Source organism: Phocoena sinus, chromosome 14 (genome assembly GCF_008692025.1).
Source record: "Phocoena sinus isolate mPhoSin1 chromosome 14, mPhoSin1.pri, whole genome shotgun sequence".
Lineage (NCBI taxonomy): Eukaryota > Metazoa > Chordata > Mammalia > Artiodactyla > Phocoenidae > Phocoena > Phocoena sinus.
Window position 1 is genome coordinate 16,866,564 of NC_045776.1, and position 17,795 is coordinate 16,884,358.

Sequence of the window (17,795 nt, forward strand, 5' to 3'; positions counted from 1 at the left end):
GTTCTAGGCTGTGTCTGCACGTCTGGGTCACTCACCAGAGGAGCTTCTAGCTTTGAGGCTCCTCTGAAGAGCTTTCCAATTGAGAAGCCCTTGCAGTTGTTTATCAACATCTGGGCAGCTGGAGAATGGATATGAATTCTGCTGCAGAAATGCCACAAAGGGAAGGGATGCTGGGCTCCAATTTGCTTCTGCTTCCAAGTCACAAGCAGGTCCAAACAAGTGGAACTTAATTCACAAAGAGAACCTAACTGCAAGGGAGTCTAAGCAACGTAGGGTTTTTATTTGCTTTCCCACCTCTCCAATTAGAACAAAAGTTCCACAATGAAGGAGAGCCCATTCGTAGTATCTACCATAGATTATGTATCTGCCCATGGCTGACTCAGCTGTGGCCAGGGAGGCAGGGACACACGGTACACATGGATGCCTGGGGCTCACCCTTTGGGTGGGAAGGATGGCTTATGAGCTGGGCAGATAATCCAAATGGAATTCATTACCCACTTGAGATCCTTTCACAAATATTTATGGAAGCCCAAGCACGTGCTATGTTTAGCAACTCGTACTTCTGAGTTCAGAAGCTGGGGGTGGGGGATGGTGAGCAACAGTTTTCACATTTATTGTTTCATAAATTTGAGGGGTTTTTTGTATTGCTATGGAAATTTTTATCATCTCAATGTTTTGCCTTAAAATAAGCTTATGATTCAGTTATCTTCTCCCCACCCCCACAGCTGCCCACATTGGTGTTGGAATAAGTGGACAAGAAGGCATGCAAGCTGTCATGTCAAGTGACTATTCCTTTGCACAGTTCAGATACTTGCAGAGACTGCTGTTGGTGCACGGCAGGTGGTCTTACATAAGGATGTGCAAGTTCCTACGATACTTCTTTTATAAAAACTTTTCATTTACTTTGGTTCATTTCTGGTACTCCTTCTTCAACGGGTACTCTGCACAGGTAATATACCATCATCATTATTATTAAATGAGTAGAGCTCTTCTCTTACATGAATAAAACTATGTCTGAAATGTTCTTCCCCCTCCATATTTGCAGTTTTGGTGCTCTCTCTTAACAGTTGAGGTACAGATTAAGTTTATGAATCTTCTAAAATGTTTCTGGTGCTTTAAACCTATTTTATTTTGCCTTTAAAAAGGTAGGATTTGTTCCTGGTCTGCTGACTTGTTTATGTGTCTTTGCCTTCACCATAGATTTTTTTTTTTCCCCCAAGTCACCTTGCCATTAAGAATAGTGATAACAAATTGTTCAACTTTGAAAAAATTGTTCAAATTTAAGTATAAAATTACATCGGGGCTGAAGGGATTATATAAATTGGGGATGATCACAGATCTAACATCATGTCGCCACTGTTGGTTTTTAAATTTTAACATTTTGCTGAAATGGGAGTGGGGGCATATCTACAATGTTAAATTGTTGATATGGCAGAAACACACCATTAGCAAAAAACCTAAGTCAGTGCCTGTGGTTGTCCAAACTTCTTTGATGCTATGCTACAGACAACTGGCATGAGAGGAGGCCAGGTGTAGAAACTGGAGGCCAGGATGTCTTGGGGTTTTGAGCAAGGTTGGGGCCCTCTTCCTGTTTCTGTGCAGGATGGTGTATCACTGTTGGTGCTGAGTAAGCCCATTTCCTCTATCCCCCACTGAGGACTGGGGTGTGCACAGCCTTGCTTATCCTTTTCAGAAAATTCTGGTTTATAAAATGTTTAAATGGAAATGCTGGACTGGCAAGAGCAAAGTATATTTGAACGGTACTTACGTGCTTTTGAACCAGTTGCATGTAATCTAATTCATTAATAAAAGGGATATAAAAGACGATGAACACTGATTTGTTTTCCAGCATTCTTCAAATAGACCAGACTCCTTTCCCAAAAACTTTTCAGAGTCTATTTCCCCACTTATTTTACGGGGAAGATTATTGCCTGTGGAAAGCCCTTTGATTCTGTCCATTCGATCAAAACAAACTCGTGCCTGCTACTGGCATAGCTGGCAAGGGGAGGGGTGTTTACTTTCCCTGGGGACGCCCCTGCTTTGAGGGCAGATGCGCACATATTAACTAGGTAGGCAACATTTCTTCGTCGGTGACACACAGACTCTGTCATCTCCTCACAGACCGCGTACGAAGACTGGTTCATCACCCTCTACAATGTGATCTACTCCAGCCTGCCCGTCCTCCTCATGGGGCTGCTCGACCAGGTAGGAGCCTGGCGCTGCCAGGGTCGCTTCTGGACAGACTGAGTGACTGTTTCAAAGCAAATATTTCAATGCATTCTTTTGGTTTTCACTTCTTTCTGAGTAAACCCTATTATATTTCTGCTGTCAGGCAACAAGAGTAACTGCTATGCTTGTTTTATAGTAAGAAGAGAGGATTTCTGTGCCTGGGTTGAATTCATTGACAAAAGAGTTTATTACCCTCATTTCCGACACTAAGATTTTCTTGTTAGATACCTAACAGTATGTCTCTACAATAACAACTTACACATCTTTAAAGTAAATTACTTTAATACCTCCCCAAACTTACAGGTTTAATTTCCAAATTAGTCCGCATTCTATCTAGTAGCAATTTTTACAGAAACTGCTTTCAAGAATAAAAAGAATAATTTGGAATTAACTCATCGATGTGTATGTGAAAATGCTTTCCCAAAGTATTAGAAAAAATGTATTCTCAGAAAGTAAAAATAGGCTTCCTACACTTCTTTAAACATTATCTGCTTTCTTAAGCAGCAAAATAGTAATACTTTACCCAGTCTCAGAATTAAATATCAAATGACAAATGATGGTGGACTACAGTAACGAGGTTGCTCTCTGCACAAAGAAATCATTCAGGATTTATCATCTTGTTTAGTTTTTGCCTTCCTAGAACTTAACAAGTTGCAACTCCTTTCGAGACAGAGGTTGTGACGTATCTCGAGTTCTTTGATCCCGATGGACAGCACTCAACTGTAATTGTGTTTTCCCCTTAAGGATGTGAGCGACAAACTGAGCCTCCGCTTCCCTGGGTTATACATGGTGGGACAAAGAGACTTACTATTCAACTACAGGAGATTCTTCGTAAGCTTGCTGCACGGGGTTTTAACATCTTTGGTCCTCTTCTTCATACCTCTTGGAGCTTATCTGCAAACTGTGGGACAGGATGGAGAGGCGCCCTCAGACTACCAATCTTTTGCTGTCACAATTGCCTCTGCTCTTGTAATAACAGTCAATTTCCAGGTATGTGGCTTTAGTCAACTGTTTTCAGTACCTGTTGGTACTGTATGCGTTTCTGTATGTAGACCAGCGTGCACATCCGCCTGGCTCCCATTCTTCCTCCAACTGAGGCTCTGCTGCTTTGCAAATATGAATGGATGCTATTTTCATCCCTTATACCAAACATATTTCCTATTTCTTGCCTGAGCCAAAGATAGCTTCTGATTGTTCAGTATTCAAGCCATACCATGCTTAAATTGCTGAATTCTATTTTCAGAATCCTTAGATCCTTTATTTCTTGCTAACTCCCCAAAATGAGTGCTCCGTTTTTCTCTGGTTTCCCCAACAGATTGGCTTGGATACTTCTTATTGGACTTTTGTGAATGCTTTTTCAATTTTTGGAAGCATTGCAATTTATTTTGGCATCATGTTTGACCTTCATAGTGCCGGAATACATGTTCTCTTTCCATCTGCATTTCAATTTACAGGTTGGTATTTTCTAAATTCCAAAAATAAATAAATAGAAAAATGTCATTAATTTAGATTCTGACATAACTTCAGGGTAAGTAACAACATAAAGTGTAAATTACTGCTAGTGAAAATTAACGTCCTGACTAGAATTGGGGGTGGTGGGTTGGAAGGGTGGTAACGTGATGGGAGGAAAGCAAATTAAAAAATAACTAAGCTATAACTGTGCTTATTTTTCTTCCATAAAACCTAATATTAGTAGGTTATTGGGAAACTGGGAATACATGTATTGCTGGCAGCACTATAGTTTAATCTTTCTAAAGCACTACCTAGAAATATGTAATGAAATGAATTTTTGTGTACATTTTGATCCGGTATTTCCACATGGGGAAAATACCCTAACATGAAACACACCAAATTTTGGAAAGATAATCTGTACAAAGACTGTATCACTACAACATTTCTAATTGTCTTTTAAAAATTGGAAATAACCCTCCCTAAGAATATCAAATTAGCTAAACAAACTGTGAATCCCAGATGATGGAATTCTAGAACTTAAAAGTGGACTGCATCATCGGAAATACATATACAGAGCAATAAGTAAACTTATGGAAAACAAAACAGTTTACAGCTATATAAAATATATGACAAATTGACAAATGCTAGAATGAAATAAATATCAAAAATATTATAAACAGCGTGAATTAGAATTTATGAATTAGAATTTATGAACATCTTATTATGGATAGAGTAGTTTGGATTCACAGTGGAAAAAAATTCCCCATAAACTCATTTCCCTGTAAAAGATTAGGTTTTTCTTTGTTTGTTTGTTTTAATGATCAGTTGTTGGGTTATAAAAGACAATTGCTATGGTAACCCTTTTCTTACTGGGATTGAGCTCATTTATTTTATGAATGTGTTCTTGCTTACTGACTCTGTGTTTTAAAATTTTAGTACCCACTTAGAATATTCTCATAGGGAATGTGTTTTAAACCCATACACATTTATGCTATTATTTTTATAAAGTCACAGTGTAAGTACAGAAAATATTGTGAGAAACCTGGTTCTAGTTTTAAAATTGAGTAGTATATGGTCACCTGGTTGTATTACAGAATTGAATTGTTACTTCCTCTGACATAAAAACTAGTAGCCTAATTCAGTGGTAAAAGCCTAGCTCTAGTCAGATGGACATGGGTTTTAATTCAGGAGTTGCCATAGCTAGTTCTGTTACCTTGGGCAAATTTTTTTACTCTCCACAAACTCAGTTTCTTCATGTGATAGAGGGCAATACTCCTCTCTCAGAAATGATTAAGTGGCATGACCTAAAACACCCAGCATAAGGCTTATCCCACAAATGGCAGTGCCCATTGTTAATACATGGCGTTTCAAACCAAAACTATAAATTGGAAGTGCTTTTTTAAGTTCCTGAAAAAATCCAAAAGTATACATTGCCTACTTTTCCATTTTTAATTAATGCAATGTCAACAAATGTACTTTCTTTTTTCGCTATTTATATGTTCACTTATATACACTTGCCTTGTTCCTAAGAATTTACGTGCCTAATTCTGCTTTGCTTAGTCTGGTTTTAAAATGTTCATTCCTTGAGCAGTGGTGGGATGTTTTCGGGAGGGCAATCTGGTTGTAAAAGCTCACCACAGAGAATCCACTTGTGGACTGTGGAATATTAGCTATGCCCCCCTTGGGATGAAAACCATTGTGATTCATTCTCTGTGCTTTTTCCAGGCACAGCTTCAAATGCTCTGAGACAGCCATATATTTGGTTGACCATCATCTTGACTGTTGCTGTGTGCTTGCTGCCTGTTGTTGCCACACGATTCTTGTCAATGACCATCTGGCCATCAGAAAGTGATAAGGTATAGAAAAAAAAGGTCTTCTCCTAACTCTGAGTGCCTCTCACAGAAATCAAAGCATTTCTCCAAAGCAGCTTTCCTGCAAAATTCTAAGCTCTTGGGAAGTTTGGTCTGAAAATTTTTTAGGACTACTCTTTTTTTTATTACAAAAATTACGAAATATCAAAAGGAAAATAGTACAATGAACCCCCATATATCTATCCTCTCAATTTAGCAATTATACTATTAATATTTTGCCCTGCATACAGGTTGGGGTTTTTCTTCATTTAAGGGAAAATGAAAAATCTTGTAGCAGGATCCTTTGAGCTACAAGTAACAGGGAGATATGGCTCAAAATGGTTCAATGATGATGTATCACCTCCACTCACATCATAATTAGCTTTCAGGCTCAGCTGATGGGCAACTTAATGTTATCAAAAAAGAACTGGGGTTTTTTCCATCTCCCCCCTCTGCTGAAAGATGGCTACAGGAGTTCCCGGCACTGCGTCCTGACATGTCAATATCCAGGGGAAGATTAAAGACTGATTATGCTGTTGCTTTCCCTTAGGAGGCTGGCAACGTTTTTTTGTTTTGCCTGGGAACTTTTTATGGAAGGGCCCAGCACACTTTTCTCAGGCCTCATTAGCCGGAATTAGATCACATGCCCATTCCTGGACTAGTAGAGGGCAAGTCAAGTCCTACCCCTGGGGGTGGCGTCCACATGGAGGAATGTGGCTGTAAGCCGGAGGATGGTACCTGAGGAAACTCATTTCCATCAGAAAGGAGGAGGAGGAGAGAACAGCTGCTAGGTAGGCAGCCTTCACTATCCTCCAGCCTTCCCTCCTCCACTGTCAAGGGTGTGCAGTAGCAACCCGGAAGGAGGCTAACAGTCTTTTCTAAACCTGTACCTTTATAAAATGGAAAGAGCACTAGTTTAGGAGTGGGAATCCTGGCACCCCACTTTCTAGCTCTGAGAGCTTGGAAACGTCATGTAACCTGTCTCCCTCCATTTCCTCCACTTTAAAGCAAGTATGGTTATGCCCGCCCCCAAACGAGGCAGGTGTGCAGCCAGTTCTTTTTAACCTTACCCCATCTCTCCTGCTTTCGTAGATTCAGAAGCACCGAAAGCGGTTAAAAGCCGAAGAGCAGTGGAAGCGGCGGCAGAATGTGTTCCGCCGGGGCGTGTCTGCACGGCGCTCGGCCTACGCTTTCTCCCACCAGCGTGGCTATGCCGACCTCATCTCCTCCGGGCGCAGCATCCGCAAGAAGCGCCATCCCCTGGATGCAGTCATCGCCGATGGGACGGCAGAATACAGGCGAACCGTGGAGAGCTGAGGCATTTGCTTCAGGTGACCTGTAGCAAAACAATCACACAAAGGAAAATGTCTTCTTTTTTTATGAGACTCGACTTCTTGAAAAAAAAAAAAAAAAATTTGTCACAAGGATGTTGAAGGCAATAACCTTTTTAACAAGCTACAATACTTGGGTTGGACTACTGCAATAGCAAAGCCAAGGAGACCTTTTGAAAAGTCGTATTATTCAACTGTTGATGTTTTGTTTTGATTCAAAGTGAACGTTTTTAACCCCATCTCAATCTAGGACAAGAGAATTAGAAAACGTCTTATTTCAGTTCAAATGGTATTGTACTGTAAAAAAATTACAATTAGATTTTCCTGTCTGGGATCTTCAGCACAAATTTCTCAGACGCTCCTTTATTCCTGGAGTCCACCTTACTAACAAAGATCTTTTATTTACAATGGTAGTGACGAAAGATTCATGAATGTTCATCCCCTAGAAGCTAAGTGGTCTGATGACTTTTTCAGAGTTGATAATGGGGCTGCTTGGTTTCATGGTCTCATATTGGTTTACTAATTCAGCTCAATCAACAAAAATTACTTCACATTTCATAAGTACAAGGTTTTGATCTGTTTCGGTTTACTACCAGGTTAAAAGAGCACATTACATACGTTTACTCTTACTATTATATATTGTTTCAGACACTTCCTGTAGTACCAAGTACATTTATTTTCTACTGTCATTAAAAACAGATACTTAAATATTTATGGGCTTTTTAAAAAAAAGCTTTTAAAAACTGAGGGTATCAGTGATAAATTGCAGAATATTTTGCAAAGCTTTCTTTTGAAAAGCAAACTTTTGTGCCTGCCTATATGTAAAGTATTTTATAAGGGACTTGAACAGAGACCTCACTCTTTCCTACTTGTCTTATGTCTTGAGAGAAAAGGCTGTTGGTAGCCATATTTCTAAGACTAACAGTGTATCATTTTAAAACTGAACATAACTTTAGGCAATTATGGAAACTATCCTCAAAGAGGTAAAAGTTATTTATCCAGGGGCTTTTCTCACTCTGTGTTTCACACACTAGTTTCCATGTTTCAGTGAAGACAGAGAAGTGTCTTCAGTAATTCTGTTCTTTACCATTAGGTTGTGAATGTTCACAATATCTGTTCCTTTGAATTCCTTATGAGGAAATCACAGCGTGTATATAGTTCACTGTCTAGATATGAAAAGAATATAGCTCTTTAGTCTACGGAAGTAAATTTCCGGAAGTTTACAACTTTTCTTTATCTTGTAAATTTAAAAATTGTAAGTTTTTTTGTGTAATTCTGTCAGTTTCAGATTTCTCTCCCGTTTTGCAAATTGTGGGAAAGGTCGACAATGCAAATGTGTCAAAGACTTACATGGTTGGGTGCAATATTAACAATTTTAAAATGCAAATTGCTTTGGATAAATTATTTCTATATTCTGTAAATCTGAGATTAATGTATATTTTTGTTTAAAAAATAAATGCTTTAGTAAAATCTTTGGAAGTACAATCTTTTAAAATATTTTTTAAGTTGGGTTTTTTATCTTAGACTGGGGCAGATGATGGAAGAATCTAGGCCTGCCTGGTTTTTAAAGGAACATAGGTGGTAAGAAGTAAGTTACTGGCAGGGTACTAAGTGTTAGGGTCAAAGTGGCTGAGAAAAGGATCAGACTACAGAGGTAGAGGGTATGGATTTATAGTTGGCAAGACCAACTGTATCCCGGGAGGGTGCATCTTAGGATATTAGGGAACAGTTTTTCCAAGTGACCTCAACTCTTTGGAGCCAGATTAAAAGCAAAGGTAAGCCCTGACCAAAAGTAGGGGCTGGGAAGTGAGCAGAAAAATGAGCAAAGGGGAATTAGGATATTGAAGGGCAGGAGAGCAGGTAAGGACAAGGAGGGATGCCTGAGGCTGGAGGAGGGCCGAGTCTGATGAGCTAGCTGCAGGACAGGTAGTCAGTTCCTGGACAGTAAGGAAAGCTGTGACCCCATCAGGGAAATGTGACAGACGAGGAGGTTCTTTGCAGGAGGACAGAGATGGGGGACTTTTCTGGGAGGCATAATTAGTAGCAGGTGATGAGAGAGTATCAGTCTAGGCGTGTTCTGTAAGGTAGGAAATCAAGACCCTGCTCTTTGCTATTTTAAAACGGACAGCCTGCTTCCAGAGCAGAATTTCATATCTACATCAGGGCAACCCGTTAGAAACGGATGGGAGGAGACAGGACAGATTATTAGCCTCTGCAGCAGAAATGGTATGAGAAAACCTGAGCAGACCTGGGAGATGGTCCCTTAAAAAAAATTAAGGTCCATTTTTTCCTTAGGATATACTACTGTATTTAAATTGGTTGAGGAATAAATGTTTTTAACCAAAGAGCACCACCTAAAGGTTCTTACTGATGTTCAGTACCAGAAACTGTTCAGTAAAGGCATCTTGATGGGGATAAAATGGTTCTTAAGAGACTCCAATGTGATAGCAAAATGTACCCTAATGGAATCTAAATATGTTTTAACAGTTGCTGCCTTCATGTGATGTGAATGAAGCTTAGGAAAATTTTAAGACGGCTTCTAAAAGTCTTGTCAGAATCTGCTTCTAAGTTATAGCTGTAATAAAACTTCTGGTGCATGGGACTTCCCTGGTGGCACAGTGGCTAAGAATCTGCCTGCCAATGCAGGGGACACGGGTTTGAGCCCTGCCTGGTCCGGGAAGATCCCACATGCCGCAGAGCAACTAAGCCCGTGTGCCACAACTACTGAGCCTGCGAGCCACAACTACTGCAGCCCTCGCGCCTAGAGCCTGTGCTCCACAACAAAGAGAAGCCACCGCAATGAGAAGCCTGCACACCGCAACAAAGAGTAGCCTCCGCTCGCCACAACTAGACAGAGCCCGCACATGGCAACAATGACCCAACTCAGCCAAAAAATAAATAAATAAATTTATTAAAAAAAAAAAAAGGCTCATACTCTCAGACCCACCTGCACCAGGGCCCAGCACAGAAGGAGCCAACTGAAATGCACCCAGACTTTATGTAAGAGGCTTTATTGCTTACCTTAGAGTGTTGGTCCGAGGGGCAGGGGTCAGATTTAACACGCATGCCTGCTGGGGTACCCTCCAAGGACAAAGGCTGGTGGATGCCATCTTTGTCTCACTCCTGCCGGCAGGGCACCATCTTTTTAGTATTTTAATCTACATTCTTTTTTTCCCCCCAGTCAGCACCATCTTTATGCCCTCCCTATGCTGCAATGTAGAGCACCAGTATCTCCAGAGGGGAGCTTTTACATGCATCCGGTATCTTTTTATGTGTGGTACCCTGGTTTTTGTGACTACAACTCAGGGGACACCCCTGATTGCCTGGCTCTGGCAGCCAGTGGGGCTTATGCTCATGGGTCCAGCAGGACTGTAACCAACAGCAAAAGAGTTCTTAACCGGCTACCATCTCCAGGGAACGGCAATAGGCAACAGTCCGAGGAGTCTTACTATGAGAGGCCCACTAACTTATCTTCATAACTGTGGCCTAAGATTTCCAAGGAAGCACACATCTAAGTGTCTACTGTAATGCTCTCCAGCAGCCTCAGAGCGTGAGCACTCTCTTGGCGCTTTCACCCTACAGCCATCAGAGCACTACTGTCTCCCAGGGAGGAGCTCATACATGTGTCTGGTCCCAGGTTTTACATCTGGTGCCTCAGTTTTTGTGGCTGCCACCTAGGGGATGCCCCTTAATCACCTGCCTCTGGGAGCCAGCAGGGCTTGTGTTCCTGGATCCCATGGAATTGTTATAAATGGGGAGACAGTTCTTGGCCTGCTACCACCCCCAGGGCACAGTGAGACAGCAGACTGAAACAAACCCCAGTCTTTCTGTGATAAAGGAATATTTGCTTGTCCTGGAGCTTTGGCCTGAGGGGCAGGCTTCTGGTTGGATGTAGGGACCTACTGAGATGCTCTCCTTGGACAAAAGCCAGAGGACACCATTTTTGTGCTCTCCATCTGCCCACCAGTATCTCTCAGAAAGGTACAGTTGTCTGGAGCCCCAATTTTTGTGACTGATACCGAGGGGGACACGTTTAGGGTATCCAGCTTTTGCAGCCAGCAGGGCTTATGCTTGCAGTCCTTCAGTACTGTATATATTTGTATATGCTGCTACCTGAGAGTCTAGCTTCCAATAAGCCTGCTAACTGAGACCCTCCTCTATGGGATACTGACAGGTCTTGCACACGCTCAACAACTGAGAGCCTCTAAAATTAAAATGGGCAGCCTGGACAATCACAAAGGTATGAGAGACAAGCAAGAGCTAGGGTAGGGCTGGATGACAAGGTTCTCCTACATGAGGCCACCCCCTCAAGATTAAGAGGTGGCTGTTTCACCTCCGCATAGACACCAACACAGAGTCAAGGAAAATGAAGAAATAGAGGAATATGTTCCAAATGAAATAAGATAAAATCTCGGAAAAAGAATTAATGTAATGCAGGTAAGTAATTTACCTCATAAAGGGCTCAAAACAAAGATCATAAAGATGCTTACCAAGCTCAGGAAGGGAATGGATGAACACAGTGAAATCTTTGACAAAGAGATAGAAGGTATAAGAAAGTATCAAACAGAAGTCACAGAGCTGGTGGTTGGGGGGTGGTATGAACTGGGAGACTGGGATTGACATACAGACGCTACTATACAGAAAACAGATAACTAATGAGAACCTACTGTATAGCACAGAGAACTTTACTCAATGCTCTGTGGTGACCTAAATGGGAAGGAAATCTAAAAAAGAGTGGATATGTGTATGTATATAACTGATTCACTTTGCTGTACAGAAGGAACTAACACAACATAGTAAATCAACTATACTCCAATTAAAAAAAAAGTCACAGAGCTGAAGAAACAATGATCAAACTGAAAAGTACACTACTGGGGTTCAACAGTAAACTAGACGAAGCAGAAGAAAGGACAAGTGGGCAGTGGACTTCACCTAATCAGAGAAACAAAAAGAAAAATGAAAAAAAGTGAAGATAGCTTAAAGGACTTACGGGACAACATCAAATGGACCAACATTTGCATTAAAGGGGTCACAGAAATAGGAGAGAGAAGACTCATTTGAAGAAACAACAGCTGAAAACTTTCCTAACCTGGGGAAGGAAACAGACACCTAGGTGCAAGAGGAACAGATAGTTTCAAATAAGAACTCAGAGACCCACACCAAGACATATTATAATTAAAATGTCAAAAGTTAAAGACAAGGAGAGAATCTTAAAAGCATGAAGAGGAAAACAACTTTTTATGTACAAAGAATCCCCCCTAAGTATCATCAGATTTTCGAGCAGAAGTTCTGCAGGCAATATAGGGAGTGGCATGATATATTCAAAGTGATTAAAGAAAAAAAACTTCGAACAAAGAATACTGTATCTGGCAAAGTTGTCATTCAGAACTGAAGAGATAAAGAGTTTTCCAGACAAGCTAAAACTAAAGGAGTTCATCAACATTAGACCAGCCTTACAAGAAATGTTAAAAGGACTTCTATAAGCTGAAAGGAAACTGTGCTAATCAGTAACAGGAAAACATGGAAGTCTCACTGGTAAAGGTAAATATATAGTAAAATTCAGAATAATCTAATGTTATAAAGGTGGTACATTAATCACTTATAAAGCTAGTATGAAAGTTATGTAAAGGCCAACTAGCCCGAGGCAGGGGAACGCAACCAGACTCACAGGTTGCATCAGACCGAAACTTTCCGGACCACCCAGTTCCAGAAACTGACCCGGGGACTTTCCACCTGGCCCAGCCTTCCCGCCTTTTGAGGGGTGGGACTAACGGTCCCAAGACTGATGCAACCAGCACCGGATATTGCCACGATACCTGAAGAGACCACCAAATAAGGAATAACCTGCACCCCCCCGGATTCACCACACCCCTTTCCCTTCTTCCCCTATAAATTCTGCCCAAACCCTCACCCGGGTGTGACTTCTCTGGCCCCTTTCTCTCGGACCAGTGAACCTCGCCCGGGAGCGTTCCCAAATAAAGCTTGTTTAAGCTCTCCTCCGTTTCTTGGTACTGTTCCTTACAAGTTAAAGGACAAAGGTAGTAAAAAATGTAACTATAATAATTTGCTAAGGCATACACAAAATAAAAAGATGTAAATTGTGACGTCAAAAACATAAAACAAGAGGAAGCAGAAAATAAAAATATAGAGCTGTAGGATGCATTCAAACTTTTAAGTTGTTAGCACCTTAAAATAAACTGCTATAAGTTGTTATATGTAAGTCACAGAAAAAAACCCATAGTAGACACACAAAAAACAGAGATAAAGGAATCTAAGCATACCACTACAGGAAAGCATCAAATCAGAAAGGAAGCAAGAGAAGAAAGGAACAGAAGAACAATAAAACAGCCAGGAAACAAGTAACAAGATGGCAATAAGTACACACCTATCAATAATTACTTTAAATGAAAAAGAACTAAATTCTCCAATCAAAAGACAGAATGGCTGAATGGATTAAAAAAAAAAAAAGATCCATCTATGCTGCCTACAAGAGACTCACTTCAGATGTAAAGGCACACAGACTGAAAGTGAAAGGATAGGAAAAATATATTCCATGCAAATGAAAACCAAAACAAGCTGGGGTGGCTATACTTATATCAGATAATATAGAGTTTAAAACGGTCTGTAGTAAGAGATAAAGAAGATCATTACATAGGTACAATGGGGTCAATCTAACAAGAGGATATAACATTTGTAAATATTTATGAACACAACATAAGAGCACCTAAGTGTATACAGCAAATATCAACAGACCTGATGAGAGAAATAAAAAGCAATACAATAACATTAGGTGACTTTAATTACCACAGTTTCATGAATGGATAGATCATCCAGACAGGAAATCAATAAGGAAACACTGGTTTTAAACATGTTAAAGCAAATGAACATAACAGATATATACAGAACAGTCCATCCAAAAGTAACAGAATACACATTCTTCTCAAGTGCACATGAAACATTCTCCAGGGTTGATCATTTGTTAGGCCACAAAACAAGTCTTAATAAATTTAAGACTGAAGTCATACCAAGCATCTTTTCTGACCACAATGGTATAAAACTAGAAATCAATCAGAAGAATAAAACTGGAAAAATCACAAATATATGAATATTAAATAACATAGTACCGAACAACCAATGAATCAAAGAAGTAATCAAAAGAGAAAATTTAAAATACCTTGAAACAAACGAAAATGGAATACAACACACCAAAACCCATAAGATGTGCCAAAAGCAGTTTGAAGAGGGAAGTTCATAGCAATAAATGCCTACTTCAAGAAACAAGAAAAATCCCAAGGATTTTACACCACCTCAAGGAACTAGAAAAAGAAGAATAAAGCCCAAAGTTAGTAGAAGGAAGAAAATAACAATGAGCAGAATGGAAATAACTGCTCTAAAGACCAAAAAAAAGATTTTAGAAAAGATCAATGAAACTAAGAACTGGTTTTTCAAAAAGATAACAAAATTGACAAACTGTTAGTGAAACTCACCAGAGAGAGAGAGAGAGAGAGAGAGCGAGAGAGAGCACTCAAATAAAATCTGAAATGAAAGAGGAGAAATTACAACTGATACCATAGAAATACAAAGGATCCTAAGAGATTACTATGAACAATTATATATGAACAAATTGGACAACCCAGAAGAAATGGAAAGTGTCCTAGAAACATATAACCTAACAGGATGAATCATGAAGAAACAGAAAATCTGAACAGACCAAATACTAGTAAGGAGATTGAATTAGTAATTAAAAACCTCCCAAGAAAAAGTCTAGGGCCAGATGGCTTCATGGGTGAATTCTACAAAACATTAAAAGAATTAATACCAATCCTTCTCAAACTCTTCCAAAAACCAGAAGAGGAAGGAACACTTCCAAACTGATTTTATGAGGTCTGTATTACCCTGATACCAAACCAGAAAAGGATGCCACAAGAAAAGGAAATTACAGGCCAATATCCCTGATGAACATATATGAAAAAAACCTCAATAAAATATAGGCAAACAGAATTCAACAATACATTAAAAGGATCATGCACCATGATCAAGTGGGATTTATTCTAGGGATGCAAGGATGGTTCAACATCCACAAATCAATCACTGTGATACAGTACAGTAACAAAATGAAGGATGAAAATCACATGATCATCTCAATAGATGCAGAAAAAGCACCTGACAAAATTCAACATCCATTTATGATAAAAACTGGGTATAGTGGGTATAAAGGTATTATGTTGAGGTATACATACCTCAACATAATAAGGGCCATATACGATAAGCCCACAGCTAACATACTCAATGGTGAAAAGCTGAAAGCTTTCTTCTTCTAATATCAGGAACAAGCTAAGGATGCTACTCTTACCACTTTTATTAAACATGGATTTAGAAGTCCTATCCAGAGTAATCAGGTAAGAAAAAGAGAAGGCATCCAAATCAGAAAGAAAGAAGTGAAACTCAATATTTGCCAATGACATGATATTATAGAAAACTCTAGACTCCACCAAAAAACTGTTAAAACTAATAAAACAGTACAGTTGCAGCATACAATATCAATACAGTTGACACTTGAACAACAGAGGTTTGAACTGCATGGATCCACTTACACATTACTTTTTCTCAATAAATACACACTACAGTACCACACAATCTTGGTGGTTGAACCTGTGGATGCAGAGTGCCAGCTATAAAGTTATATGCAGATTTTTGACTGTGTGTGTGTGGGGGGGGGGGGGGAAGTCAGTGCCCCAAACCCCATGATGTTCAAGGGTCAATTATATATAAAAACCTACTGGGTTTCTATACACTAATAACAGCAAAAAAAAAAAAAAAAAGGAGGTGAAAGGCCTGTACAATGAAAACTGTAAGACACTGATGAAAGAAACTGAAGATGACACAAATAAATGCATAGATATTCCATGCTCATGTACTGCAAAAATTAATGTTTTAAAAATGTCAATACTACCAAAAGCAATCTACAGATTCAATGCAACCCCTATCAAAATTCCAATAGCATTTTTCACAGAAACACAATAAATAATCCTAAAATTTGTAAAGACCCACAAAAGACTCTGAGTAGCCAAAGCCATCTTGAGAAGGAAGAACAAATCTGGACTCATCACACTCCCTATTTCAAACAATATTACAAGTTATAGTAATCAAAACAGCACAGTATTGGCATTAAAGAGACACATCAATCAATGGAACAGAATAGAGAGCCCAGAAATAAACCCATGCATATATAGTCAATTAATTTACAACAAATGAGCCAAGAATATACAATGCAGAAAGGACAGTCTCTTCAATAAATGGTGCTGCATGCAAAAGAATGAAACTGGACCATTCTCTTACACCATACACAAAAATTAACTCAAAATGGACCAAATGTTTGAACATAAGACCTGAAATAAGTGGTAAGTTCCTTGATATCAGTCTTGGTGATAATTTTTTGCATTTGACATGAAAAGCAAAGGCAATAAAAGCAGAAATAAACAAGTGGGACTATGTCAAATTAAAAAGCTGCACAGCAAAGGACATCACTGAATGGGAGAAAATATTTTCAAATCATTTTTCTTATATGGGGTTAATATACAAAATATATAAAGAATGCATACAACTTAATAGCAAAAAAACAAACAGTACAACTAAAAAATAAACATTTTTCCAAAGAAGACATATAGATGGCCAACAGACACATGAAAAGGTACTCACGTCACTAATCATCAGGAAAATGTAAGTCAAAGCCACAATGAGATATCACCTCACACCTGTTAGAATGGCTATTATCAAAAAGACAACAGGGCTTCCCTGGTGGCGCAGTGGTTGAGAGTCCGCCTGCTGATGCAGGGGACACGGGTTCGTGCCCCGGTCCGGGAAGATCCCACATGCCGCAAAGAGGCTGGGCCCGTGAGCCACGGCCGCTGAGCCTGCGCGTCCGGAGCCTGTGCTCCGCAGCGGGAGAGGCCACAGCAGTGAGAGGCCTGCGTACCACAAAAACGAAAAAAAAAACAAACCAAAAAAGACAACAAATAACAAGTGTTGGTGAGGATGTGGAGAAAATGATCACCTGTGCACTGATGGTGGGAATATAAATTGATGCAGCCACGATGGAAAACTATGGAGGTTCCTCAAAAATAAAAATAGAACTACCGCACAATCCAGCAATTCTACTTCTGTGTATTCATCCAAAGTAAATGAAAATACTGTCTCAAAATGATATCTGCACCCCCATGTTCATAGCAGCATTATTTACAATAGCCAAGATATGGAAACAAACTAAGCATCCATCAATGGATGAAAGGATGAAAAAAATGTGGAATATATATACAACTGCTGTATATTATTCAGCCATGAAAAAAATAAATAAAATTTCATCATTTGCAACAACATGGATGGACCTTGAGGGCATACTAAGTGAAATAAGCCAAAGAAAGACAAATACTATATGGTCTCACTTTATATGTGGAATCTAAAAAACAAAACAATAAAAAACAAACAAAAACAAAACCAAAAAACTCCTTTGATCATGGATACAAAAAAACTGGTGGCAGATTGGGAGGTCAAGGGGGTAAAAAAACACAAACTTCCAGTTATAAAATAAATAAGTCATGAGAATGTAATGTACAGCATGGTGACTCTAGCTAATAACACTGTATTGTACATTTGAAAGTTGCTAAGAGAGTCTTTTTTTTTTAATTTAATTTTCTTTTCTCTCTCTCTCTCTCTCTCTCTCAGCCTTGCCCGTGAGGCATGCAGGATCTTAGTTCCCTGACCAGGGATCGAACCCATGCCCCCTGCATTGGGATAATGGACTCTTAACCACTGGACCACCAGGGAAGTCCTGAGACTAAGTTTTAAAAGTTCTCATCCCAAGAAAATAAAATTGTAACTATGTATGCTGAAGGATTTTAACTAGACTTACTGTGGTGATCATTTCACAATATAT

At 39.5% G+C, this 17,795-nt stretch overlaps 1 protein-coding gene and 1 long non-coding RNA gene across 2 annotated transcripts in view; one reads left to right on the top strand and one right to left on the bottom strand.

Moving 5' to 3' along the window:
* Positions 1 to 6,967, top strand: part of ATP8B1 (ATPase phospholipid transporting 8B1) — a 111,955-nt gene extending 104,988 nt beyond the window's left edge. Inside the window, 6 exon segments of the mRNA XM_032653939.1 lie at positions 726 to 949; positions 2,122 to 2,205; positions 2,974 to 3,219; positions 3,545 to 3,683; positions 5,407 to 5,537; positions 6,624 to 6,967. Of these exon segments, the coding sequence (XP_032509830.1) occupies positions 726 to 949; positions 2,122 to 2,205; positions 2,974 to 3,219; positions 3,545 to 3,683; positions 5,407 to 5,537; positions 6,624 to 6,848 (1,049 nt within the window). The 3' untranslated portion in view covers positions 6,849 to 6,967.
* LOC116764936 overlaps positions 2,393 to 17,795 on the bottom strand; it is a 48,020-nt gene continuing 32,617 nt past the window's right edge. Inside the window, exons 2-3 of the long non-coding RNA XR_004353091.1 lie at positions 6,602 to 6,867; positions 2,393 to 3,694 (exon numbers count right to left, since the gene is read on the bottom strand). This is a non-coding gene — a long non-coding RNA (uncharacterized LOC116764936). The remainder of the gene's footprint in view (positions 3,695 to 6,601; positions 6,868 to 17,795) is intronic.